The sequence below is a fragment of the Microtus ochrogaster genome, unplaced genomic scaffold (genome assembly GCF_000317375.1).
Source record: "Microtus ochrogaster isolate Prairie Vole_2 unplaced genomic scaffold, MicOch1.0 UNK4, whole genome shotgun sequence".
Taxonomy (NCBI): domain Eukaryota; kingdom Metazoa; phylum Chordata; class Mammalia; order Rodentia; family Cricetidae; genus Microtus; species Microtus ochrogaster.
In genome coordinates, this window is record NW_004949102.1 from 9,939,795 (window position 1) to 9,964,099 (window position 24,305).

A 24,305-nucleotide genomic window follows, 5' to 3' on the forward strand; every position below is an offset into this window, starting at 1 on the left:
CATGTGCTGTGCTGTATTATGGGGGGTAGCACACTCAGAGGAATTTTCCTTCCTTATTTCTCTTGATTTGAGTTCAGTACTTTTCTGCTTTTGTGTCTTGAAGATTGTGGCCTTCGTGTGTTTCCCTGGCAGCTATCTATCAGGCCCTCTTAAGTGTGTCTCAGCTATTTCTCTGTCTCTGCTATTCCTCTTACAAAAGCTGAGGCAGGTTTGTATTTCTTAAAGTGTGAGTTAGTTTTCCTCATTCCTTGTTTGATCCAAGGTTGGGTTACAAAAATTACTACTTCTCTGCCCCCTGTATCATCTCACATTTCTGTTTTCAATAGCCTCTTGAGCCCTGCTTTTATTTTCTTCTGGTTTCTAATTAGAGTGACTTACAGTTCTGTATATTGAGCCTGAAGTTCATGATGCTGCTGAACACATGATTTGGAGCAAATGTCAAGTTACTGTAATGCTGAGGAGGCAAAACATGATGCCATGATTTTAACAACTTGGCTTTCCATGGATTTGTTTATGAATGAAGCAGGGTAATAGAAATTTTCAATAGTAATTATCCCTATAAATTAAATGTAACAGGATGACAATACTGTTTTCCTATTTATAAAAATAGAATATGAAATGTTCATGTGAGTTTGATACTTTCTTGATAGTCTATGTTTTACATCCCCAATTAAAAGGAACTTGTTTACATTTATTAGTTGACAAATAAAAATTTTGTACATTTATGGATGTACCATGGTATTTTGGAATATGAACACATTGTGGAATGGTGAAATCAAGTTAATATGTGCATCACCTTACCTAGATACCCTTTCTATTTAAAACTAAGTAAAGCTACTTGGAGTATTTCTTAGTGATCTTAAGGTATAAAACATATTGCTATTAACTTAAGTTAGCATGTTGTACAACAGATCTCTTGGGTTTACTCCTTTTATCTGATTAAGAATTTGTACCCTGTGGCTAACATCTCTTCAGTCTCTTCCTCTGATATCTGTCATTTTCTTTTCTGAGTTTGACTTTTAAAATTGTCATATGTAAGTGGGTTCATGAGGTATTTTCTTTATATACTTGGCTTCTTTCTCTCAGCATGATGCCTTTCAGCTTCATCCATGTAGTTACAAATGTCAGGATTTCCTTCCTTTTAGAAGATGTCATACATTTTTTACAAAGATGAACGTTGTGCATATGTGCATTATATCTTCATTCATTTGTCTGTTGGGCACTTATATTGGTTCTGTGTCTAGGTTTTTGTGAGTAACACTGTATGAACATGGTAGTGCAGATGACTCTTTGACATACTGATTTTGTTTCCTTTAGATGTACAGATGTTCCTTGATTTATGGTTGGATTATATCTAAGTACTCCTATCATAATTGAAAATGCCACAAACTAAAAAGTACACTTAATATATCTTGTTCATTATCTTCCCAGCTTGGCTGTAGTGCACTGTGAAGCGTCCTTTGTTTACTCTCCTGATTGTGTGGCTCTCTGGGAGCTGTAGCTTGTTGCTGCTGCCCAGCATTGTTATAGAATATCATACAACATAGTGCTAACCTGGAAAATGATCACAATTTAAGGGACTGCTCCTATTGAATAGGTTCCCCTTTTTTCTCATTGTGAAGTTGACATCATGAATTGGAAGCTATCTGAATGGCCAGAAGTGGGATTCTTGGTTCATACTGTTGTTTTATTTGTTATTTTAATCAGGAACCTCCATATTCTTTTCTTTCTTTTCCTCTCCCTCTCTCCCTCCGCCCTTCCTCCGTCTGTCCCTCCTTCCCTCCATACCTTCCTTCCTTTTGTACTGTCATCATCATCATTATTATTTTTTGTTTGAGACAGCCAGTCTGTCTGTGTAGCTGTGCTAGAGCCCATTATGTAGATCACAGTGTCCTCAGACTCACAGAGATCTGCCTACCTCTGCCTCACCAATGCTAGGATTAAAGGTCTGTCCCTTACCCTGGCTTTATATTATTTTCTTTAATGGTTTATTCCTTATCTTTATTGAAATTTAATTTTCAAGCAGTAATATACATGCATTTTGTTATATGTCAATGAATTTACTGTTTATATATTTGAATTTGTTACTATTATATCAGAGCATTGACCCCTGCTATGCAGCCCAGGCTAACTTTAAACTTGGCTATTGTTGTTCAGACTAGCTTCAAACTTAGGCTCCTTCTGCTTTAGCTTTCCTAATACTTTGGTTATACAATGTGCACTGCCATGTGTGGCCTTCTGCTTCTTATAGTTAGTTCTCATCCACATATTGCTGTGTACAACTGCTGATGGAAAAATCTGTCACTGGATTAGGCTTGCCTGCTGGAGAACTCATACACATGTCCTTATGACAACTGGCTTCTTTTCTTATCACACAGTTTTGATATTCTCCATGTTTTTTTTTTTTTTGTGGCTGACTGACTCCATTTCCCAGTTTTCATGATTTTCTAATTTAAAGTAAGAGACACAGGATAGTTTGGTATGGTGTATTGAAAGAAAATGGAATCCAAAGCGAGGCACTTTTAGGAAGTGTGGGCTTGTAGGAAGAAGTGTGTCACTGTGGTGGAGGGCTTTGAGGTCTCCTTTACTCAAGCTATACTGAGTGAGACTGTTCACTTCTGTTGCCTGCTTGATCAAGATGTAGCTCCTCCTCCAGTCTCAGCTCCTTCTCCAGCACCATGTCTTCCTACATGCCACCATGACCAACTGTGATGATAATGGATTGAAACTGTAAACCGCCCAATTAAATTTTTTCTTTATAAGAGTTCCCGAGGTCATAGGATATATCTCCACAGCAATAGAAACCATAACTAAGACAGGTAATAAAATTTCTTGTACTTTCTTATGTCTTTTACCATGCTAGTTCAGTTTAGGGAATAATCTTGGTGGTGTTCATTTTATGTACAACCCAATTATGTTTTCCTGCCATTCTACCTTATTTTCACTTTAGTTTCTATGTAGTGAGTAAAAGTGGGGAAGTGGTCCAATTGTATGTGTATATGCTAGTATGAAATTCCATAATGGCCTTTTCCTACCATATAAGAATTTGCTAAGCTTGACTGACACTTTGTGAGTTTATCCCCCACCTTTGATCAAGAGCCTAGGTGGGTATTCTGACCAAATATATATTTTACCTACTTTCATGGGAAAGACCAGACTTGTAGAATTAAGGTCATAGGAGAATATCAGAAATCAAATTCTAACAGATTTTTAGAATGTAATAAGATTAATAGCAACTATATAGATCAAGAATACAAGGGAATTTATGTGTGTCCTTGAGAGATATTTGAGTCAAAACCAGAAATAATGATTAAAACAAGGCTTCTCTCACCTTATCCTTGCCAGGTCCCAAGTCCAGCCATGTAAGGCCAGAACTTGCTAGAGTTCCCCTCCTTGAACATTTGCATGTCTGATAGTGTGTTCATACTGTTCTTGACTTTTCTGTTTCAGAAACTGTATATTGACTTCTGCCACATATGAAGGTCAATTTAGTCCTTCCTTCTCCTGACACATTTTCTTCCTTCCTCTTGTCTAAAACAATAGATATCCCTGTTTTGGTTAAGCTATCTGGGCCTCTTTATTGTAATTATGCAATATTCACATCTAAGCCATTGCATGGTTATGTTTTCTTCTGTGTAGTTTGTGCTGCCATTGTTCTCCCTAGGACGATGAGGGTGACTTTGTAGCCTTCTTCTGTGGAGGAAATCCCCTTTGCCATTTCATCTGGGCTCTTGTATTGACGGAGCAGCATTTCTCAGGAGGTTGCTGATTCTGTCCAGGCAATGTTTATTTTGTGAATGCTTGCATGTCTGAAAATGTCATTATGCTTTCTTCATATTCAATTGATAACTTTCTGGGAAATAATTCTCTCTCAGAATTCTGAAGAGATAGTATCCCTTTGTCTAATCCACCAACTTCTGTCTAGCCCTGATGCTTTCTTTCAGAATCTTTTAGGTTTTCATTTCATATCCCACCACTTCTTGCTGTCATTTCCTCCTGTCTGTCTATTGCTCTATCCCTCTCATTTCCCCCCTTACCTTTCCTGTGTCACTCCTTTCTCCCTCTTCCTCTAAGAAGGCTCTCCAAGGCTAGACTGCCATCTACTTCTTGTCTGCTCGACACAGTCTCTTCCCATTTTGTTGTCTTCATTACTTCATGTGGTTTCTCAGTTTGAGAAACAATACTCTTTGCACTAGGAAGTTTTATTTGTTTAAATTTTATTAATACTTTTCTTTGTTATATTATAAAAATAATTTTTCTTTCCTTTAGGCTTCTTTGGTAACTATTGAACACCATTTCAATCTTCTAACTTTTAAAAATTTTACTCGTGCACACACCCACACACTTGGAGTATCTTAACTTTTTTATTCATTATCAATTTTATATCATTTTTAAAATTTCTAAGAGTTTTTCATTTTCTAAATTGTCATGTTCTGTTTTGTTTCTTTGATGTAATAGCTTTTCTTATTTTTCACTAAGTATGTTAATTGTAGGTAAAAAACTATTTTCTGTATAGTTTCCTTTTATTAGTCCCTTCCTTTCATTCTGATGCTTGTCAATCCTTTTGTTTTTTAATATTTAATTAAACTAGAATTTTTATTACTTCTTCTCCTTCCTACCCCTCCCATGTGTAACATTCCCCTTCTGAAATCACAGCCAGCCTCCTTTTTTTCTTTAGCCATTGTTGCTATATATGCATATAAATATATCAATATATCAGTACAACCTGTTGAATATGTTCAGTTTTTGCCTTATGCATATGGCCAAAGGACTTGTCTTGCCAGGATTTTCTTTGGTTGCTTGATGATCCTTGGCTGCCATTTGTATGCAAGGGAGTTAATTGGAAGCTTAAAGCAAATTGAGGGCCTGGACTCCCAGTTTCTTCAGTGAAAAGTCAGGTGCCTTTAAACTTGAACCAGATCACTTTTGAGAGGGAATGCCCTTACTTTCTCTGGTTGATGCTAGAGGGAAGCTGTCATTGTTATTAGCGTTGAATCATTGACCTTGCTAAGGGCCCAGAGGCCCTAAGGATCTTGCTAATAGGCTTCCTTTAGACTACATCCTCTTGTTTTTCTTTGGTACTTCTCACCCTGCCTTCAGCCATACCTACCATCCTTGACCCATATCCTTTCCAGTTGCCCAGCATTGACAATTGCTGACAGAAGTACTCTACTCACCTGCCCATGTGGCTTGATGGGATGCTGGTCCTTAAGATATTCTTGTGGGGAGTCTGAATTGCTTAGGCTTTCCATGTTCTGCTGCTGCCCTTCAGTGTAGCCAACATACTCCAGAGACACTCAGGCTTCCATGGTCTGCTAGCTTCCACCATCCACCATCCACCTCTGGCTAGCTTCTGGAACTGTATTGTGATTTTCTTTTTACTCTTCCCTCCTCTGTTCTTTTTTTTCTCGACATCATGTTTATAAAGAATCTCTTTGCTTTTACCATAGTAGAATTGCAAAAAGCAATGGTGAGAACAAGTACCATTTCTGTCAGATTTTATCTATCCCTGCCATGGAGTCATACCACCATGCTTCTCAAAGGACATCACAAATTCCTCTTATCCATGACTACCTTCTTTACATGAGAGTTATATAGAAAACTGACTTAGACGTTATAAAATTATAAAATCAGATTAGTTGTTTTCTCAAGAGACCTTCTGGCCTTAGCAATCTATTTTTACTTTTTCTATGCTTTTTAGACAAATACTGAATTTCATTTTATAGTAATCAAAAGCTCAGTGTCAATAGTATGTTCATTCTCAAAATATTCTCACTGAAGAGGAATCTGGTTTTTCAGGAGGAATAGACATGCAGACTCTAGGGTGATACACAAGCCTCACACTGTTGGCAGTTTGGATCATATAGGTGTACATGGCTGTCAGAATGTACCGAGTCTACACTGGAGTTGAAGTCACCTCCGGGGAAATAGAGACAAAACTAAACAAATGTTGAGCTCCAAATAGAAGCATATGCGAGGACTGTCAATGGTGTTTGAAAACAGTTATATAATTTATTGAATGAATTAAAAAATCTCCTTGAAGAAACCCAAGTATGGCAACATATGCTTCAGTCCTAGTGCTTGGGGGCAGGAGGCAGTAGACTCACCATGTCAAGACCAGTGGGTTTGAGCCAGCCTGAATTACATGAGACCTTTTTTTTTTTTAAATTCCTTTTCTGTGTATTAAACATTGAAATTTTTAATGGGTAGAAAATAGAAACTTACTTTTATGATGTGATTGTGATTATTATCTGTATCCCAATCCCTTTTATCCCCTAACTTCTCTACATTTAATCACATTTTGCATGTGCAGCAGTGAGAATGTACAGTTTATACAGAATGCTGGATATTGTCTATTTAATATCAAATTTACTGATACTTAAAGTGGGAGGCAAAAAAATACGTCATGTGTCTTTGAGATTATTTCTGCATGTGTTTACTCCTTTTTCAATGTTGGGCCTAATTTTATTGTGGTCATTTGGGAAGAGTACTGAGGTTCTTGGTCATAAACATTGGCTGGAGTTCTAGAGCTATAAGCATGGGCTGTATGGCCTTCAGCTGCAAGGGGATTTGGGGAAGGAATACTAGAACTGGACTCTCATACTGATCATTCCTCTGTTTAGGTAAATCTGCATTTGTATGGTGCTTCATATTTTCAGAGTGCCTAATATCCATTGTAATTATTTTTAGATTCACTCAAAGGTATATTAGAAGTAGTTTTCCCATTTCATGGGAGAAAAAATAGAAACACAGAGAGGTAGTGATGCATCCAAGTGACCAGAATCAGGATTAGAATTTAGAAAGGGGACAAACCAAGGGGAATAAGTGGGAGGGAATTAGGAACTGTTACACATACAGGACCAGTGGGGAATACTAACCAGATTGGTGGTTTAGGCTGACAAGATTTTGAATTGACTCAAGATCAGATATGTTTTATTGTAGGTAAAAGAGAATCTACTTTCCTGCAAGATGCTGTTGCACTGCAAACGGGATGAACTTCGTAAACTATGGATTGAAGGAATTGAACATAAGCATGTCCTGAACCTGCTGGATGAAATTGAGAACATAAAGCAAGTGCCTCAAAAACTGGAACAGTGCATGGCCAGCAAGCACTACCTTAGTGCCACTGACATGCTGGTAAGATCAGCCTGTGCAAAGGCTCTCATGCAAAGATTCCAAGTTCTCTTGTCTCTGCATATAGTATGGTACAAACAGGATTGTCAAGCCCTTGGTGGGGAGTCCTAGCAATTAAGAAAATGCCTCACACACATAAACACAGGCCAACCTGACCTAGGCCATTCTCCAACTGAGGTTCTCTCTTACAGGGTCACTCCATGTCTGTGTCAAGTTGACACCAGTGTAGAAGAGAACAATGAAGACATGCAGAGAGAAAACAGAGGTGGCTTTCCAAGTATGCGTCTGTCCTTTTTAACAGACCATTTACATGAGTCCAATTTTTTGACCCTAATGCTGCCCAAAGAGCCATGTGTTAAGGGCATGGTCCTTAGTCTGCCCGCAGCACTATTGAGAGGTAGTGGAACCTTGAAAGTTAGGCCATTGGAGGCATAACTTTAAAGGACTCCAGTCACTTTCTGACTCTCTTTTTGCTTCTTGGTCACAATAAATGAGTGATTTCCTCTGCCACATGCTACCAAGATGGTGAAATACCTTGTCCAAATAGCCATGAATTGAAACCTCTTAAACTATAAACCAAAATAAAACTGATCCTTCTCATGAGCTGATTTATCTCAGGTGTTTGTTACATCAAGGAAAAACAAAGTTTAATTTCTACAACTTACAACAAAGAATTTAATGAAGTTATTTAATTAAGACCTGAGCAAAAATTAGTTAAGGAAAGGTCAATACTCATTTTAAGCCTTTAAGTAAATGAATTAGGCCATAAAAGAATATTCTGAAGTCCTAAAATGAACAGAATTAACCTAAATAAGCCCTAACAACCTATTCTAATACATGCCATTTAATTAAAAGCAGACACACACCAAAACAATAACTCAGTGATAAAAGTAGCTATATATATGTTCCATAAACATATATAAGCTTATCTTTTCGAATAGCTAAATCTTGGTAAATTAGCAAAGATATATATAAATGAACACTAATACTGAAAAGTAGGTTTTACTGTTGTACAGCCCTGTCATTATGAACTAAGATGTCCCCTGATAAGATGCTGGGAACAAGCTAGACCTGGCTGTGATCCTGGCTGATCTCAAGGCTGAGACCACAAAACTACAAATCCAAGGTCCACTCAGGCTACAGAAAGAGTTTGAGACAATCTTGACAAATGAGTAAGACCCTATCTCAAAAAACTGGATAGATGCCAGGTAGCATTGGCACATGCCTTTAATCCCAGCACTTGGGAGACAGAGACAGACAGATCTCTGTGAGTTCAAGAACAGCCTGGTCTACAGAATGAGTTCCAGGAAATCCAGGGCTATACAGAGAAACCCTGTCTTGGGGAGTAAAAAATTGAAATAAAAAAAGGGCTGAAGACACGTAGCTTAGTGGTAAAGGGCAGAGTGCTTACCAATCATGTGCAGGGCCCTGCATTCAATGGCAAGTACCAAAAAAACCCACCAACAATCACACACACACAGAGCTAAAATAATAACAATAATAATTCTCTTACTACAGAAAGACACTCTTATTACACCAATACTCTTTGCACTGTTAAAACTGATGATTCAGTTGACTTATAACTAATATGTGATAAAATATTAGGACACTTCTCATTCTTTAGTTACCAAATTCCTTAACACTTCTTACAGTAAACTTCCAGCAAAATTCTTAATGGAAGTGAATCAGTGTTCCCACCAAGTCCATCAGAGTTTTCCCCAATATAATTTGTAAAGAACTTGACTCCATTGTGGATAATAGAAAAATTCAAATCCAGCACAGCTGATGTTGGGCTTATATAGACTTCTACAGAGATGAAAATAGATATGGTTGTGTGTAAATAGGCAGCCCTCCAAAAAAGCCACCAGCCCTGGAAAAGTCAGGACCAAGAGGGTGCAAAGTCTGGCTTGACATTCACCACAAATTGCAGCCTGTAGGAACTCCATTAATTCATTAGGTGTAAGGACACCATGGACTAAGACAGTAAAGGCCATGTCACAGAGCACTCCAGCTCTGTAAAGGTATTTCTAAAATTAATATCAAAGAAGTCATTATCTTTCTTACCAGGTGAAAGGAAAAAAACAAAGTTATAATCAATCAAAAATGACTTCAAAACCTTTATGGAACACCTAACCTTACAAATCTTCAGGTCTATTTCACAAAAATTTCATTCTCTAAAATGAAATCCATGATCGTCCTCCAAAGCTAAAAACAATCTCTCATTACCATTTCAACATGATTTTAGTACTGATTTCTTCCCGCTATATTTCTTGCCTTGGTTCAAAGGGCAGAAAATATATAGATAATAACCATCCAGCATTTTAAACCCTTCTTCCACTGGTTTCTGTTTCAAGTTCATACATGTACCTCCTGCGTTGGTCTCCCTTAATGATGTGTGCTAATATGAACCTTTTTTTTTTCCTCTCCAAGTTGCTTTTAATTTTGTTTGTTATAGCAACAGAAAGCCAACCAAGACAACTTGTCTTAACTATATGTGGGTTAGAGTTGGGTGTTTGTGTTTTGGTGGGAGAGAGCAAGAAGTATAAGCCATATACTTCATCTATTCAGTTGTAGAAGAGAATAACCTATTTATTTATAATCTTTTTTTACTAATTAACAGAAGTCTAAGACCTATGCTTAACCAGATAGGTATAGTGATCATAAATACTAGCTAGAATCTTTGTGTTTGGGGTGAGGGAAGGGGATAAACAGTCCCCTTTCCCAGAAGGTCAATGTGTAAGATACATTGTTTCTTTTCCTCCATCTTAGTTGTTTTTATATTTTGAATACTAATCCTTTGTTTGCTACGTGGGCTATAAATATCGCTTTTCAGTTGGTGTTTTGTTTATATTAGCTTCTCATAACATTTTTCTTTTGGTTTTTTCGAGACAGGGTTTCTCTGTGGCTTTGGAGCCTGTCCTGGAACTAGCTCTTGTAGACCAGGCTGGTCTCGAACTCACAGAGATCCGCCTGCCTCTGCCTCCCGAGTGCTGGGATTAAAGGCGTGCGCCACCACCGCCCGGCCCTCATAACATTTTTAATGCAAAATATCTGAACATTGCTTATTTAAGGTATGCGATTTTAGGGAGAAATTTCTATCCTTTTGTCATTAAGAGAATTTTTTTATTTTGTTCTTTAACCCATTCTTATTTATGCTATTCTAAATAAGATCTCTGTGTGTTAAAGGCCAGCCTGGTCTACAGAGCAAGTTTCAGGATTGGATTTAATTTTACTTTTGCTCTTTGTCTTCTCTTGACTATGCATTTATTGAATCCTTCTCTTGATTTATAATACTGTTTGTCACATTCCAAATTTTCACATATGTATGTATCTCCAGGTTTTCATTTTGTTCAGTTGGTCTTGCCTATTCATGTACAAAAATCATGGCCTTTTAATTACTATAACTTTGTAATATATCTTGAAAAGCAGTAAAAATGGTCCTTCATTTTGTTCTAAATTGCTTATACTCTTTTGGTCCTCTCTTCCATGGTAAACTTAGTATCAGTTTTGTAAAATATCACAAAAAGATGAAAAGAATTTCATTGACTTTAAGGGATTTGTGTGTTAGCAATCTTGTCTTCATATCAGTGAACCTGTGCCTATTATGACTTTTGATTATGCTTAGCATTATATTTTTTACAAATATTACATATATATATTACATGTATAATGGAATATATATTCCATTAAATTTAATGTACCACCTATGGCTTAGAGGTTAAGAGCACTGGCTGTTCTTTCAGAGATCCTGAATTCAATTCCCAGCAACCACATGGCGGCTCACAACCATTTTTAATGAGAAATGGTGTCGTCTTCTGATGTGCAGATATACAGGCAGGCAGAACACTGTATACATAATAATAAATACATCTTTGCTCGGCAGTGGTGGCACACACCTTTAATTCCAGCATTTGGGAGGCAGAGGCTGATGGATCTCCGTGTGTTAAAGGCCAGCCTGGTCTACAGAGCAAGTTTCAGGACAGCCAAAGCTACACAGAGAAACCCTGTCTCAAAACAATAAACAGACAAACAAAACCCCAACCAACCAACTAAATAAACAAAAAACACCAAAGCCCCAAAACAACAACAAAAAATAGCTTTTTTATTAATTATAGTGTATTTATTTGTTGTATATAAAGATAAGGTATAGCTCTTTTTTTAACATTTTTTCATTTAAAAATATTTGTTTTTTTGAAATTAAAACACAATTATATCATGTGTTCCCTTTCCTTTTTTCCCTCTAATCCTTTCTATATGTATTTGTGTGTGTGTGTGTGTGTGTGTGTGTGTGTGTGTGTGTATGTATGTATTCCTGAGTATGGCAGCACATTCTGCTCAATTTTTATAATGTTATTTGTATGCATATAATTTCAGGGATGACCACTTGGTTTGGAGTAATCAAACTGGGGCCTTTTTCCTGGAAGGATTATTTCTCCCACTCTCCATATTCCTTAATCACCTACGGTTAAGAGCATCATGAGTTTCTTCCCCTTCTGTTATCATGTCTGTTGCAGTCGTCAGGTTCTGTTTAGGCAACCATGTTAGTGAGTGTAGCTTCTCTGATATTTCTAGGAGATACAATCTCACAGCAAACTTCCCTGTTTCTCTGGCTCTTAAAATCTTTCTACCTCCTTACACTAAAATCCCCAAGCCTTAGGTACAGAAGTTGTGTTGCGGATGTATCAGTTGGGACTGGGCTCCACATAGTTTCTCCACTTTGATGGGTTGCAGCTTTCTTTAAAGGTCTCAATCTATTTTTGTGCATCAGAAGATAGCCTTCAAAAGTAATTTCTCTGCCTTTACCCTGTGATTCCAGAGATGGAACAATAAATGACCTTTATCTGATGAACCATTTTGTTGTCTTTCTTTTTCTTTTTTTATTAATTGACTATGTATTTTCCTGGAGTGATTCCCAATACTGCTTTCTAAGACTTGGCTTAAATTTTACTCAGTTTTCTGACTATCTCAGATACTACATGCTTTTCTTTATGTTTTCATAAGCAACATGGATTTATAATGAAATTATAATTGCTTTTATATATGTGGTAGATCACTGATTGTGGAGTTTATATCTTACCCATTTTTGCCCGCCCCTTCCTACCACAGTGATGATCTTAGAGTCAGAGTTAACAAATCATTATCCAGTGGTGAACTACGTGAAAGATTTTAATACATAGAGGAAATGACATTTCTTAAAGGTATTTTTTTTTCCCCAGGAACTGTGCTTTATTTCCTCTGATTGGTGAATTTATTTTTATTTTTTTGACAAGTTACTCAGATTCCTAACCTTTTGTAATATTTAAATTAGCAAAACAACTTCATCAGAGCTAATATGGTTATACACCTACTTTGTGCTGATATTAAGTATGGGAAATGGATCTACTCCTTTCACTCTTACAGCTGGGATAGATGGATTTTTGGTCTCATTTCTATTTTATAGAAGAGGTAATTGTGCTTGATTCAGGAAGTTGGTATACCCAAATGTACAACAATTTGTCTATTCTGTCCACAAAAGGTTGGGAATATTCTTCAACAGTCTTGTGTATATAAGAGTGTAGTATGAGCTCTGCAACTACTGTTTTACTGGACTTCATATGAAAAACAATTACATTTCCTTTCTCCATGGCTATGTGCTGTTACAAATAAAATGTACCTAAGGAAAATGCAGGATCCATAAGGAAATCATCACTAAAATGCGTCAGAGGGAAGGAAAGACAAACCGTCCAGTCTTTCAAGCCCCACTGCTTTCCTTGGGTTTGTTTGACAGAAGACTTTGCATTTTCATTTTAAGGCAGGTGTAGACACAGATATGTAGTCATTTGATCCTCTCCACAGTATAGGTTAATAAACCCACAGTAAATAAATCAGTGGTGACCCATGGCTCTTGCCACCTCCTGCCATTCCTCTTTTAAAATTTGACCTGCCTTCTAGCTGTAGGCTTGGCTTCTAGTTGGAATTTCATTTCTTCTTTTGATATGATAACCAGACTATTTCATAAAATAATTAAATTGTCATGACAGGTAATGTCTGCAAATAGGCCCATCCTTTTGTTCCTTCTTTAAAGTAAACAGTTACTGTTGGCTTATGAAAAGCTAAAAATGATCCAACAAGAAGCCACATAGAAATCAGAGGCTTGATTAATATTGTAGCCTGTAGCGTTGTGATATGTATGGTTTAAATTAGACCTGTGCAGCATTGTGCTGGTTGCTGCAAGCACATTAATGACATAATTTCTGGTTGCTGCACCACATTTCTGCAGTCTGTCCTTTGTATTCCACTCACATTAATTGAAGTAATTTTGCCAGTGAAGCGTGTTTCAAACCTCTGCATTTAAATTGAAATTTTAATTCCCTTATTGTCTTGAAAAGACGGCTGAAGATGCCTTGTTACAGGTTTCATTATCACTCAAAACACTCCAGCTGCTGGTTTTAATGTACAATGACTGATTAATTCTAGAAACAATTATTAATATAAGAAAAGCAGTTTCTTCCCAGTGGCATGAGTAACCAGGAAGGTATTTCATGAGAGTTAATATTTTTATAAACTTTTTTTTTCCCAGGGAGAATTTGTGTGTAGAAGTCTGCATCATATGAAAATTGCAGGGAGCGCTTTGAAAACCACTTACACAAGTTCTGATTTTTCAGCCATAGAAGTCAATTCATAATTGCATTCAATCAGTAGAAGCCAAACCAGTGTGAGTCGTTTAGAGGCACTTTGGCTGACAGTCACACAAGGCTTGTGACTAAAATAAATTTTCATTTCTAAGCCTGTCTGAGATTGTAGAGATTTTGAGTGTCTTTTTAATCATTTTGTCTTTATTTTTATGCCTTTACAAAAAGAATCCATAGCTATATAGTTAAATGAGGATTATTATATAATTATAATAACATATTTATGTAGTTCTCTTTCCCCCAAAGGATCTTGGGATACCTTTCTATGAGCATTGTGTAATGGAGTTATTTTCCTTATACTTTGAAAATATGACCTTATCTGAGATAGGCAGCTATTTAATTGAGTAGTTTTCTAGAATTCTGTAATAAAAATATAGTAATATTTTCAGTTCATATGTTTCTTTGAACTTGTTTAATGATATTGAGAGCTGCATCTGACAGCATGGAAGACCTAGACTTGAATCTCTTAGGTTTGACTCTTAACAGCAGCATGATTTGTGGCCAAGTCATTTACCTTTACTAACCGTTTGAGTTAAGAACACTACTATATACCTCCGAGGTTTGTTGAAAGATTTAAAGTAATCACCAGTACACATTATAAATTCTTTAAATGTTGATAGTTATTTAGTCTTTAAATTGGTAGTGTAGGAAAGGGTATGTTATAATCTCAAAATTTGGTCTAGAGGTGGACTTATTTTGAGCTGGTAGTAAGTTGAAGTAGGGCTAGATTAAGCATTTTTCACCTTTTTAGTCAACATTAATATTAGCTGAATGTAAGACTAGCTCATTATTTTAATTGTACATTTTTATTTGGTGTGATAATTTGAAATATTATACAGTGTAGGTAATTAGCCTTTCTATATTTCTTGATGATCCCACAGCCCACTAGTCTGACTAGGCTGTTTCACAAGATCAGTATTTTAAAGTTTTATATTCTTATGTTTGGCTTAGTTTACTGTTAAGACTTCCAACTGAATTTTTAATTTTTATTTATTATGGTTGCCATTTTTAAGATTTCTATTTGGTTCTTTTGCAAGATTTCTTTCTGCTGAATATGTCACTTGTCATGAATTGTTTTTCTAATTTTGTTCAATCATTTTTTCTTTTTTTTTTTTGGTTTTTCATGACAGGGTTTTTCTGTGTAACAGCCCTGACTGTCCTGGAACTAGCTCTGTACAGCAGGTTGGTCTCAAACTCACAGAGATCTACCAGCTTCTGCCTCCTGGGTACTGACAAGTACCTCTTTCTGACTTTATTTTGTATTTTTTTAATCCTCACTGATTTTCCATATTCTCATTAAAAAAAAAGTAGGCATTTTTTCAGTATAATTTTCTTTGAAACTTGTTGATAGTTTTCGTTTTCTTTGAAGGCATCTGTTACTTTGTCTTTTCACATGTCCTGTGATTCTACACTGATATTTTCACATTTGCTGCATCACTTCGCTCTGTCTTTTGTATAAGGTGGCTTTTATTATAAGTAGCTTTCTTCAGATTTTATGTCTTGTGGTATTTGGTTAGCTTTGGTGCCAGTTGGGCACCATAATGTAATCTTGGTAAAGCATTTTTAACTGTAACTAATGGTTTTAAGTACAGTGTGTGTTGTAATAGGCTAGACAGACCCACTATTTGGAGGGGCCATGTTGGGTGGTAAAATCAGTAGTTGGGGTTGGGTGCCTCTTTATGGCCACTCCAGTGGTGGGAGTGGTGTTTTGGGAGTGTGCTAATGTTTCCTCGGGCACTGCTGTGTCAGCTCTGCTCTTGTCAAGGCCTCTGGCACCAATAGGCACAGTAGGGATGGGGCCCTGTAGCACTTTGCCCTCAGACCCAGTGCAGGTTCAGTAGCAGCCTGCTGCATGTGGGGGTGGTGATGGGAACATAAAGCACTCTATGCCAGGCATGGCGCTGGGTGCCAGAGAGTTTGCCCCTAGGACTAGCACTCTTGCCATCAGCAGTGGCATGACTAGCTTTGTAGTTAGAGTTCTAGTATTCCTTAGCACACGCTCAGATGGATGATCAAGATCAAAAGTTCTAGGCCATATTTCTGGGAATTGGCATGGATGGAATTCAAGTTCTCTGTCATTAATTCCTCATTCAGCCTATAGCAAGTAGATTTTCATGGGAAATTCATTAATCATGTGTTGTAAGCAGTAGGTAACTAAATATGCTAACCTGTTAGTCATTATCATTAGATATAAGCCGGTTTCAGGACTGGTAATGGCTTATTAATAGTACTGATTTGATTTTTAGCTGGTTTCAGCTACTCTTTCTGGTTTAGATCTCAGGGATGATGAACCACAGAGGCCGTTCGTATTTGTGCCAGTGAAATTGAAATTGCAGACATACTGAACTTATTTTCTCTTCCTTATGGACTGGGAGGAGGTGAGCATGCATTGACTCTCAAGTGATGAATGGACAAGTAACAAAACCAGGCAAATGTAAGTTCAGTTTCCCTGGCTTGAGAGTTTTTTTTATTATTGTCACTCTTGATGTAAAAGCATCATGGATATCAGGAGTTGGACATATAGTGGGCTTATGGGCATCAACCCGGCAGTGGCTCAGTGACTGTACAAACATTCTAGAATTCTATATGGGTTTCTCCGGAGCACATTGAAAATATGTCAGGGATGAGTACTGTGATAATCATAGCTATGGCCCCTGTGTTCATAATTTCAGGATCAACTTTTGAGGCTAACATTGTACAGTATGACACAAATTTAGTAACTGAATAAAAGATGAGAATTTTTTAAATTTTAATTGTGTTGGTGTTTTGCGTGCATGTATATCTTTGCTCCTTGTATGTGTGGTGCTCAGAGAGGCCAGTAAAGGACATCAGATTCCCTGGAATTAGAATTACAGATGGTGATGGCGTTGCTGATTGCTTCCATTATTGGCCTGTTGTCTGTCAAGGTGGTCTTTACTTTGAAAGAGGTCATGTGCTGAGTGAGAGATGGGAAACAGTGTTCTGGTTGGGATCAGTACAGTGGGGGGCATGCAGGAAGAAAGGGCTACTAGGGAGAGTGGGGCAGGCTTAATTTGGCTTGTTATTTTGGGTAATCCTCTGAGGCTACTTTTAGCCACATTTGAAAGTCCCCATTCCCTCAAACTTCTGTTTGATAGGTTAGGAAAAGCTACAAATAAAGTTATTAAATGAGTTGACTTTTGTGTACCAAATTAATGAATAGGTTTGTAGTAGCTGCAGTTAATTTTTTATTACAGAATAAAATTGCAGAGCTTTTTAGTAACCATTTTCCTTCAGCTCAAACTTTTTTTTTTTTAATATTTGACTTTGATGGCTGGAGTTTTTAAAAATCAGATTATCTGGTAGGTATCTTAATTTTTGCTTTTCTTTAATCTGCTATTCATTTAGCTCTTGTTTTTTTTTTGTTTTTTTTTTTTTGAGACAGGGTTTCAATATGTAGCCTGGCTATTCTGGAACTCACTCTGTAGACCAGGCTGGCCTTGAACTAAACAAGATCTGCCTGCATCTTCCTTGTCAGTGCTGAGATTAAAGGCATGTGCCACCACCGCCTGGCTACTTCTTTCATTTTTAAAATGAATAGAAATTCTGTTTCATTGTGTGACCCCTTATGAGGTTTAGCACTTTTCATTTAATTTGTCTGGAGTAGTGATTCCTAAACTGTCCATTGGAGGATCTCCCAAGAATTCTAAAGTGTAGGCCACAACCCAGACTGGTTGTATAGCTACTGGCTTTGGTCATTTTGGACAGTCTCCAAGTAATGTCAGTTTTTGGCTAAGTTTGAAATTCGTGGTATAGCGTTTAACTTGGTAGAATGGAGCAGGACTCATTGCCCTTGCCTTTATTTAATACCAACTCAAAGTATTAATAGTTGCAAAGCAAGTATTTGTGTAAAACTATATTAGTGATATTTACATTCATGTAGAAATGTTTGGAGGTGCTTGATTGCCATCCCCTATTGTGGGTTGGGTATAGGTGATGACCACCTGGCTTCTATTCTGATGTTAGAGTCAGATTATGTGGTTTAAAAGAGCTTAGTGTAATAGTTAAACTAGGTAATTCAACAGGTTTGGACTGTGTACTCTTTTTTTTTTTTTTTTTTTTTTTGGTTTTTCGAGACAGGGTTTCTCTGTGGTTTTTGGAGTCTGTCCTGGAATGGACTGTGTACTCTTAAGACTCCAATCTTGCTCATGTATCTCTTGCATCTTTGCTGTTGGTCTGATTTACTGTTTGGCTTTGATGGATTGACATTGGGGTACAACTTTACTGCTTGACACATGATGGCTGTGTTTCGTGTGACACAGTGGAAACGAAACAAAAAGGGTTTCAGTCTAAGATGGTCTAGATTCTGGTCTTGTCTCCACAAGTCACCAGTGCATTCAGTCTAGACAGGTGGATTCTTGGTATCATTATCTATAAAAATGATAAACATTATTGAGTTGTTGTGATAATAAAGGTGAACTATTGCATGCAAGGTGTACTCTATCAAATGTCAATCAGTATAAAGATTTAAAACGCTATAGGTGCCATCATTGTTATCACTATTACCAAGCGCAAAATAAAAAGAACAGATTACTGGTAGTCCTGGACTTGTTGACACTGAGCAAGCAGCATTTCTATCCTGATGCCAGTGTCACTAGGTACACATGTTTAGTCAGGCAAACTATCCGAGTGTTTACACACTTGAGTTCAGAGGAGGAGTGGTCCAGAATAATGCCCAAGTTATTTGTTGTTATTTATTACATTTTGGTTTCAGTTTCACCTATGGGCTTCTCTAAACAGATATTTGACTGTTTGATCTTCAGCCAGATGTAAATCAGATCTTTGTGCCAGTTTAAATGATGGCAACATGTATTGTTGATAGATGTATGTGTTTCAACCTGATTATGGTCTGAGAATGCTTAGTAATTTTTACTTACCTTGACAGGATAGAATTAACGTGTTACAATGTCTGTTTTTCTCTGAGGTTCGTCCTGATTCTTATTAGTTGTGTTTCCCTAGTTATTAATATGAAACACCCTCTTTCCTTTAGTGGATATTCAGAATGTTTGTTAGTAAAGGGCTGGTGAGACTGCTCAGCATTTCCAGTGGGTTTATGGGCACATGCAAAATAATGCTGAAATGGTCTGGATTAAGTGTGAGTTTGAAGAGATGCTCTGAGATCTCCTAGGAGTGTTGTTCTAAAACTTTTTCTTGTCTCAGAATAGCAAATAAGTTGCTATGTAAGTGACAAGTGATTGGGACACTTGTTAAAAGAGAATGTCTTTCCCAGTGTTCTGCTTTAGGAAAAATTTACACTTGCATACTCTTCAGAGAGTGCTGGTGAGAACTGAGAATTGAAAGGAATACAGGATTCAAACAAGGGACCTCCCCCTCCCCCCCTCCCCCCAGCTTTCCTGTATGCAGTTTACAATTCTTTTTCGTGTTAGGTCCCAAACCCTGGGACAAAAGGCTAACTGAGGTTTCATTAACATATCAAAACATGGGGCTGGAGATATGGCTCAGTGGTTAAGAGCACTGCCTGCTCTTCCAAAGGTCCTGAGTTCAATTCCCAGCAACCACATGGTGGCTCACAACCATCTGTAATGAGATCTGGCGCCCTCTTCTGGCCTGCAGGCATACATGGAGGCAGAATGTCATGTATACATAGCAAATAAATAAATTTATAAAAAAAAAAAACAAAACATATCAAAACATATCAAAGCAAAATATGGCCTGGCTGCCAAGTTCTCCCTGTGTCCCTCAGTCTTTATGTGTTTCAGACCCTCCTGGCTGGCATATCTCATACCTACATACCCTTGAGCTTCTCTAGCCCAGGAGCTGGGCTGTCCTTCCCTCAGCTGCTGTTCCCTTATCCAGCCATATGGTTGCCTGGTCTTTTTCATCTACTCTCTTGGCCAGTCTTTTAGCCCAAGCCACCCCCTCTTGGTCTGAGGCTCTTTCTTGTCTCTCTCTCTAACCCCACATGGTCCAATGCTGTCTGGTCATGCTCACTCTGGACTCTCCCAGATGTCCCTGCCTCGGGCTGTGCTCTCCCTTTTATGTACAGCAAACTCCTCCACAGTACCTAGGAGAAGTTATGTCTTTTTTTATTTCTTTTTTCATTCAATAAGGTGTTAAATGTAGTTTAATTAGGAAAGTAAGACTTCATTTGTTTATTTATTTTAGGTAAGGCTTTTTAGAATAAATAAGACTCTTAATTTGATTTTATGTCTCAGAACCCCTGAATCTGAATTCTTCTTGTAGAATTTTATGTTAAAGAAGATTTTTCAACTATTCTGTGTTCAAGGGCACCTGTTTATATAGATATAACTATCATAGTAAGATTTGTGAGAGTATGACATTTGCAATGAATTAGAGATAGGGAGTTTATTTAAGTCATTTTTGATGTACTCATGGTATAAACTGTTATGATAACACAAAACATTGATAGATTTTTTATTATGTGCTAATGTTTCTAAATTATTACAAAATGAAAAAAGAAAGACATGCTTAAGAACTTCTGATGAATGAAGTTCTCCTTTGTGAATTTTTGTGTCTTTCAAGTTCCCTTGATTAAAAATTTATTGCTTTTGGAGTTTGGAAGGCAAATAAAGCTTAAGGAAACAATATCACCCTCCCTCCCCACATAAAATCAAGATAGGCACCTAGTTAACCTTTAAAGATCTCATATAATATAGAAGGTTCATACATTTCACCTCTCAACTAATGTTATTCTGTGAAGTCTGGGCTGATGGAATTTCTTAGAAGACCCAATTGGTCTTGCTTCAAGGCAGAAATTAAAAAAGAAGAAAAATTTTGCTTTAATGAAGTTTAAGAATTATTTGTGGCAGAATACATGATGGAGGGATCAAAAAAGAAACAAAAACTTAGAGTGCTTGTCCAAACAAAATTTAAGAACAGTCTGGTTTGTAAGGTAGTAATGTGGTGAGATCTTTGATGAAACTACAGTTCTCATTTGGTTTCTTTGGACTTTTGTTTTCTGAGATAGATTTGAAGAGAGTCTAAAGAAGGAATTCACAGATGGGCTTTCATTTTGCTGATACTTTATCTTCCTTTATTCACTTATCAATAACTTCATATTATTTGCTTTATTCTGTAAATTCCATTATCTCTCAGGCAGTCTATTGCATTAAGCCCTGAGTACCCAATATCACCTCATTTACTTGAGGTGTGCTTGACCTCAGCCCCCCTTCTCTCTTTGTTAATGTACCAACAAGCACTGAGATCTCTCTGGGGCATTATCATTTGGCTGTTAGCTCAACTAATAACAACCCTTCATTTGAGCTGATGAAGGTTTATTAAATAAAAACATGCAATAACCGTGGCAGTAATGAAAGGAGAGTGGAGCTAGACAGCATCTTGTTTGTAATGGTGAGAGCATGCTGAGTCTGCATTGGAGATACTGGGCTTCCTGAGGGAGATGGGGCCCTGAATAGGTCAGATCAATGCTGTGTTATCAGACTGGTTTAAGAATGGGCAGTTTTGATTGTCTGACCTGATCACTGTTGATTAGTATACAGGCTGAGGACTTAGTGGGAAAAGATGTTCTTGCTCCAGGCACTTGTCCTTGCTCTGTACCACAGCTCTCTCTCAGCTGTCCTGGGAAATCTGTCTCAGGCCAACTGTCAGAAACCCCGAGGCCTTCAGAAACTGACGACATTTAACCACAGAGAACAAAAAACAAAAACAAAACAACCAAACCACCACCACCAACAACAAAAAAAACCTTCCTCTAGAGAGAAGCTAGCATTAGAGATTGCTTTTCCTATACAGCCTTAAGACCTCCCCAAAACTTCATTATTGCTCTGAGCCCTGAATGGACTCCATATAGTCTCTTTATTTACTTTTTCCACTTCATATCTCTTACTTGTGGTGTTATAGTCTATTAGTAAAAAATATTCCTAATTCACCTGTATAGTTACATACACAGAGTTGTATTGCATGTGTGTATTTAGCAAAGTGGGAATTCATTAAGGAAAGGTTTTAGTACAAATTTCAGGAAGGGGTACTCTTCAGAGTTATATAAAATATTTTACAATATGACCTCCCAGATACACCAAAGCTTTTAGTCTTTGCTCCTGAAATTGTTAGGTTTATCGGACACAATAATAACAGGTGGAATGGCTTTCCAAACAAATATATTTCCTCAGGAATAAGTGGGCCATTTATTCCCAGCCGTACATGCTTTTACAAATCACAAGCACATTCTAGGAGGCAAAGACTAGATCTTTGCAAGGTTACACTAGAAAGGTTATCCAAATTGTTTCTAAACTATTGTCTTTGGCCACAAGGATCACTAACCAGGGACTTACCAGCTCAAGTCTATAAACAGGCAGTAGCTGAACAGGTGGCTAAGCAAAGGTATCTTTTTTTGTGTAAAGTTGATGTGTTCTTATGCAAGATGTGGTTTTCAGTGAGTCTTTGTAACCTTTTTTTCATTCTTGGCTCCACATGAGTGAAGACTCTCGATTTTGGCCCCTGTGCTTTGCCAGAGTCTGGTATAAATGACTTAATTGTGGGAGAAACTTTTAATCCCAGCACTCGGGAGGCAGAGGCAGGCGGATCTCTGTGAGTTCGAGACCAGCCTGGTCTACAAGAGCTAGTTCCAGGACAGGCTTCAAAACTACAGAGAAACCCTGTCTCGAAAAATAAAAAAAAAAAAAATTATCAAAAGTGGTTATCACTGACAAGGGTTCTACTTCTCCCTTGTGGATGAGCTAGTCACTAAAGATCGTGTAGTTCATCTTTCACCAGCGGGATGACAGACAGCGGGATGACAGACAGTCTAAAACTAAGAATGGAAGAAGGATTACAAAGACTCTCTGAAAACCACAATCTTGCACAGAAGCATATCAACTTTACACAAAAAAGATACCTTTGCTTAGCCACCTGTCCAGCTACTGCCTGTCTATAGACTTGAGCTAACAGGTCCCTAAGTAGTGAACCACCATTTAGGGATAATAGATAGAAGCCTTCTTGGCTCTTGGTATGTTTGCTAGACTGGTTTGGTTTCTGGTATACCCCTTTTGAAAAACAATTGCTTTTCCATGTTACTTTTGCTTTGTGTCTTTCTTTGTGGGATAGCAAGATTTTTCTTTGTTTCTACCAGTTGTGAGTCTGGTGATTTTTCACAAGTTGAAATAAGTTAAATAGCCAATATTTGATCATTATGACCCATGAAAGCAGTGATATCTGTTATCTTTAAGGCTCTGTTCAGTTGCTTTTCTTAGTTCCTGTCTGATAAATATTTAAAATTTTGTGAATTAACTGAAGTAAAGTAGAAGCATTTGGAAACACAAAGATGTAGGATTCTTGGTCTCATGCTTGCTTTGAGGTCTGAACCAGGGCCTCTCCACAGGGAGGCTTGGAGGTGGTGTCTCTGCCATCTACAGCTAGGTAGACATTTGGGAGTAAGGATCCATCAGGGGAGTGAGGGTGAAGTCTCCTGCTTCTCTTCTTCTCCTCTTTGGCTTGTATCTTAATTTCTTTTAGATAGTTGCTAATAAGATTTACCTCTGCGAATCTCTCCTCATCCAAATAAAAAAATTCTTTTATAGCATTTCTTTAATGAAGTAGTTGGTAATAATGGCCAGCTTCACGGTGTTCTTTAAAATGTTTCTACTGATTTATGACACAGCCCAAAAAATAGATTTTTTTTGGCTACTTAAAAGTTTAAGGGTTATTAAAGACAGTCCCCTAACTGTAGAATAATAATCTCCAGTTTTTGATGTTAACATCAAATTGAGAAATAAAATGTAGGAAGAAACAGCCATGGTAGTTCTTTGTTTATGGGTACTGAAGAGAAAAACTCCCAGAGGTCTGAATAAGTGGAATGGGATCTTTATTAACCTCCAGCAGGACTATCCCAAGCAGATTAGCAGAAAGCAGCCTCAATTTCCAGTTGGTTCGAGTTTCTAAGGACAAAACCCACAATTGTGACACACACAGAAAGGCAGTTCTGAACATCTGAAACAAGCAAATCTTGTATACAGAAAAAGAAAGATAGCAGTTAATCTTGGTCAGGCAGTTAATCTTTAGTTCAGATTCACAATTTATGGAAATTTAGGGCTGGTCCAGAGACTAGTTTTAATCAAGATAATTTTAGCACTTAAAGTATTTTTAGGAATATTTTCATGAGATGGCATTGTTATGCCCAGATCACAGGGTTTCCCCCTAAACCACTGTGGAGTCTGAGTCTGAACTTTTATACAAAAACAAAGAGCCTTTTTTCAAACTCGAGCTTGGACCCCTGTGTGTCCAATGCAGTGGTGAGAACAGAGAGTGTGGAACCTGAGTGGGGGTAGGTTTTTTTTTTTTATTTTTATTTATTTATTTATTTTTTATCATAGTTGAAGTTGGGAGTAAGGGGATTTTAAGGTTTAGGATCCCTGATTAACTGACATGTAAATGTTTACTGGTGTCTTGGTGAAAGGGGATAGGTATGTGCTGGGCTAAGGCATCTAGTAATCCTGTCTACAATGGTTGGAATGTTAGGGATTTCCTATGGAAAGGTGGATTTTT

General features: G+C 37.4%; 1 protein-coding gene across 1 annotated transcript in view; it reads left to right on the forward strand.

The window, feature by feature from the left end:
- Positions 1-24,305, forward strand: part of Exoc4 (exocyst complex component 4) — a 719,572-nt gene that overhangs the window by 21,225 nt on the left and 674,042 nt on the right. Inside the window, exon 3 of the mRNA XM_005365800.2 lies at positions 6,943-7,137. Within this exon, the coding sequence (XP_005365857.1) occupies positions 6,943-7,137 (195 nt within the window). The remainder of the gene's footprint in view (positions 1-6,942; positions 7,138-24,305) is intronic.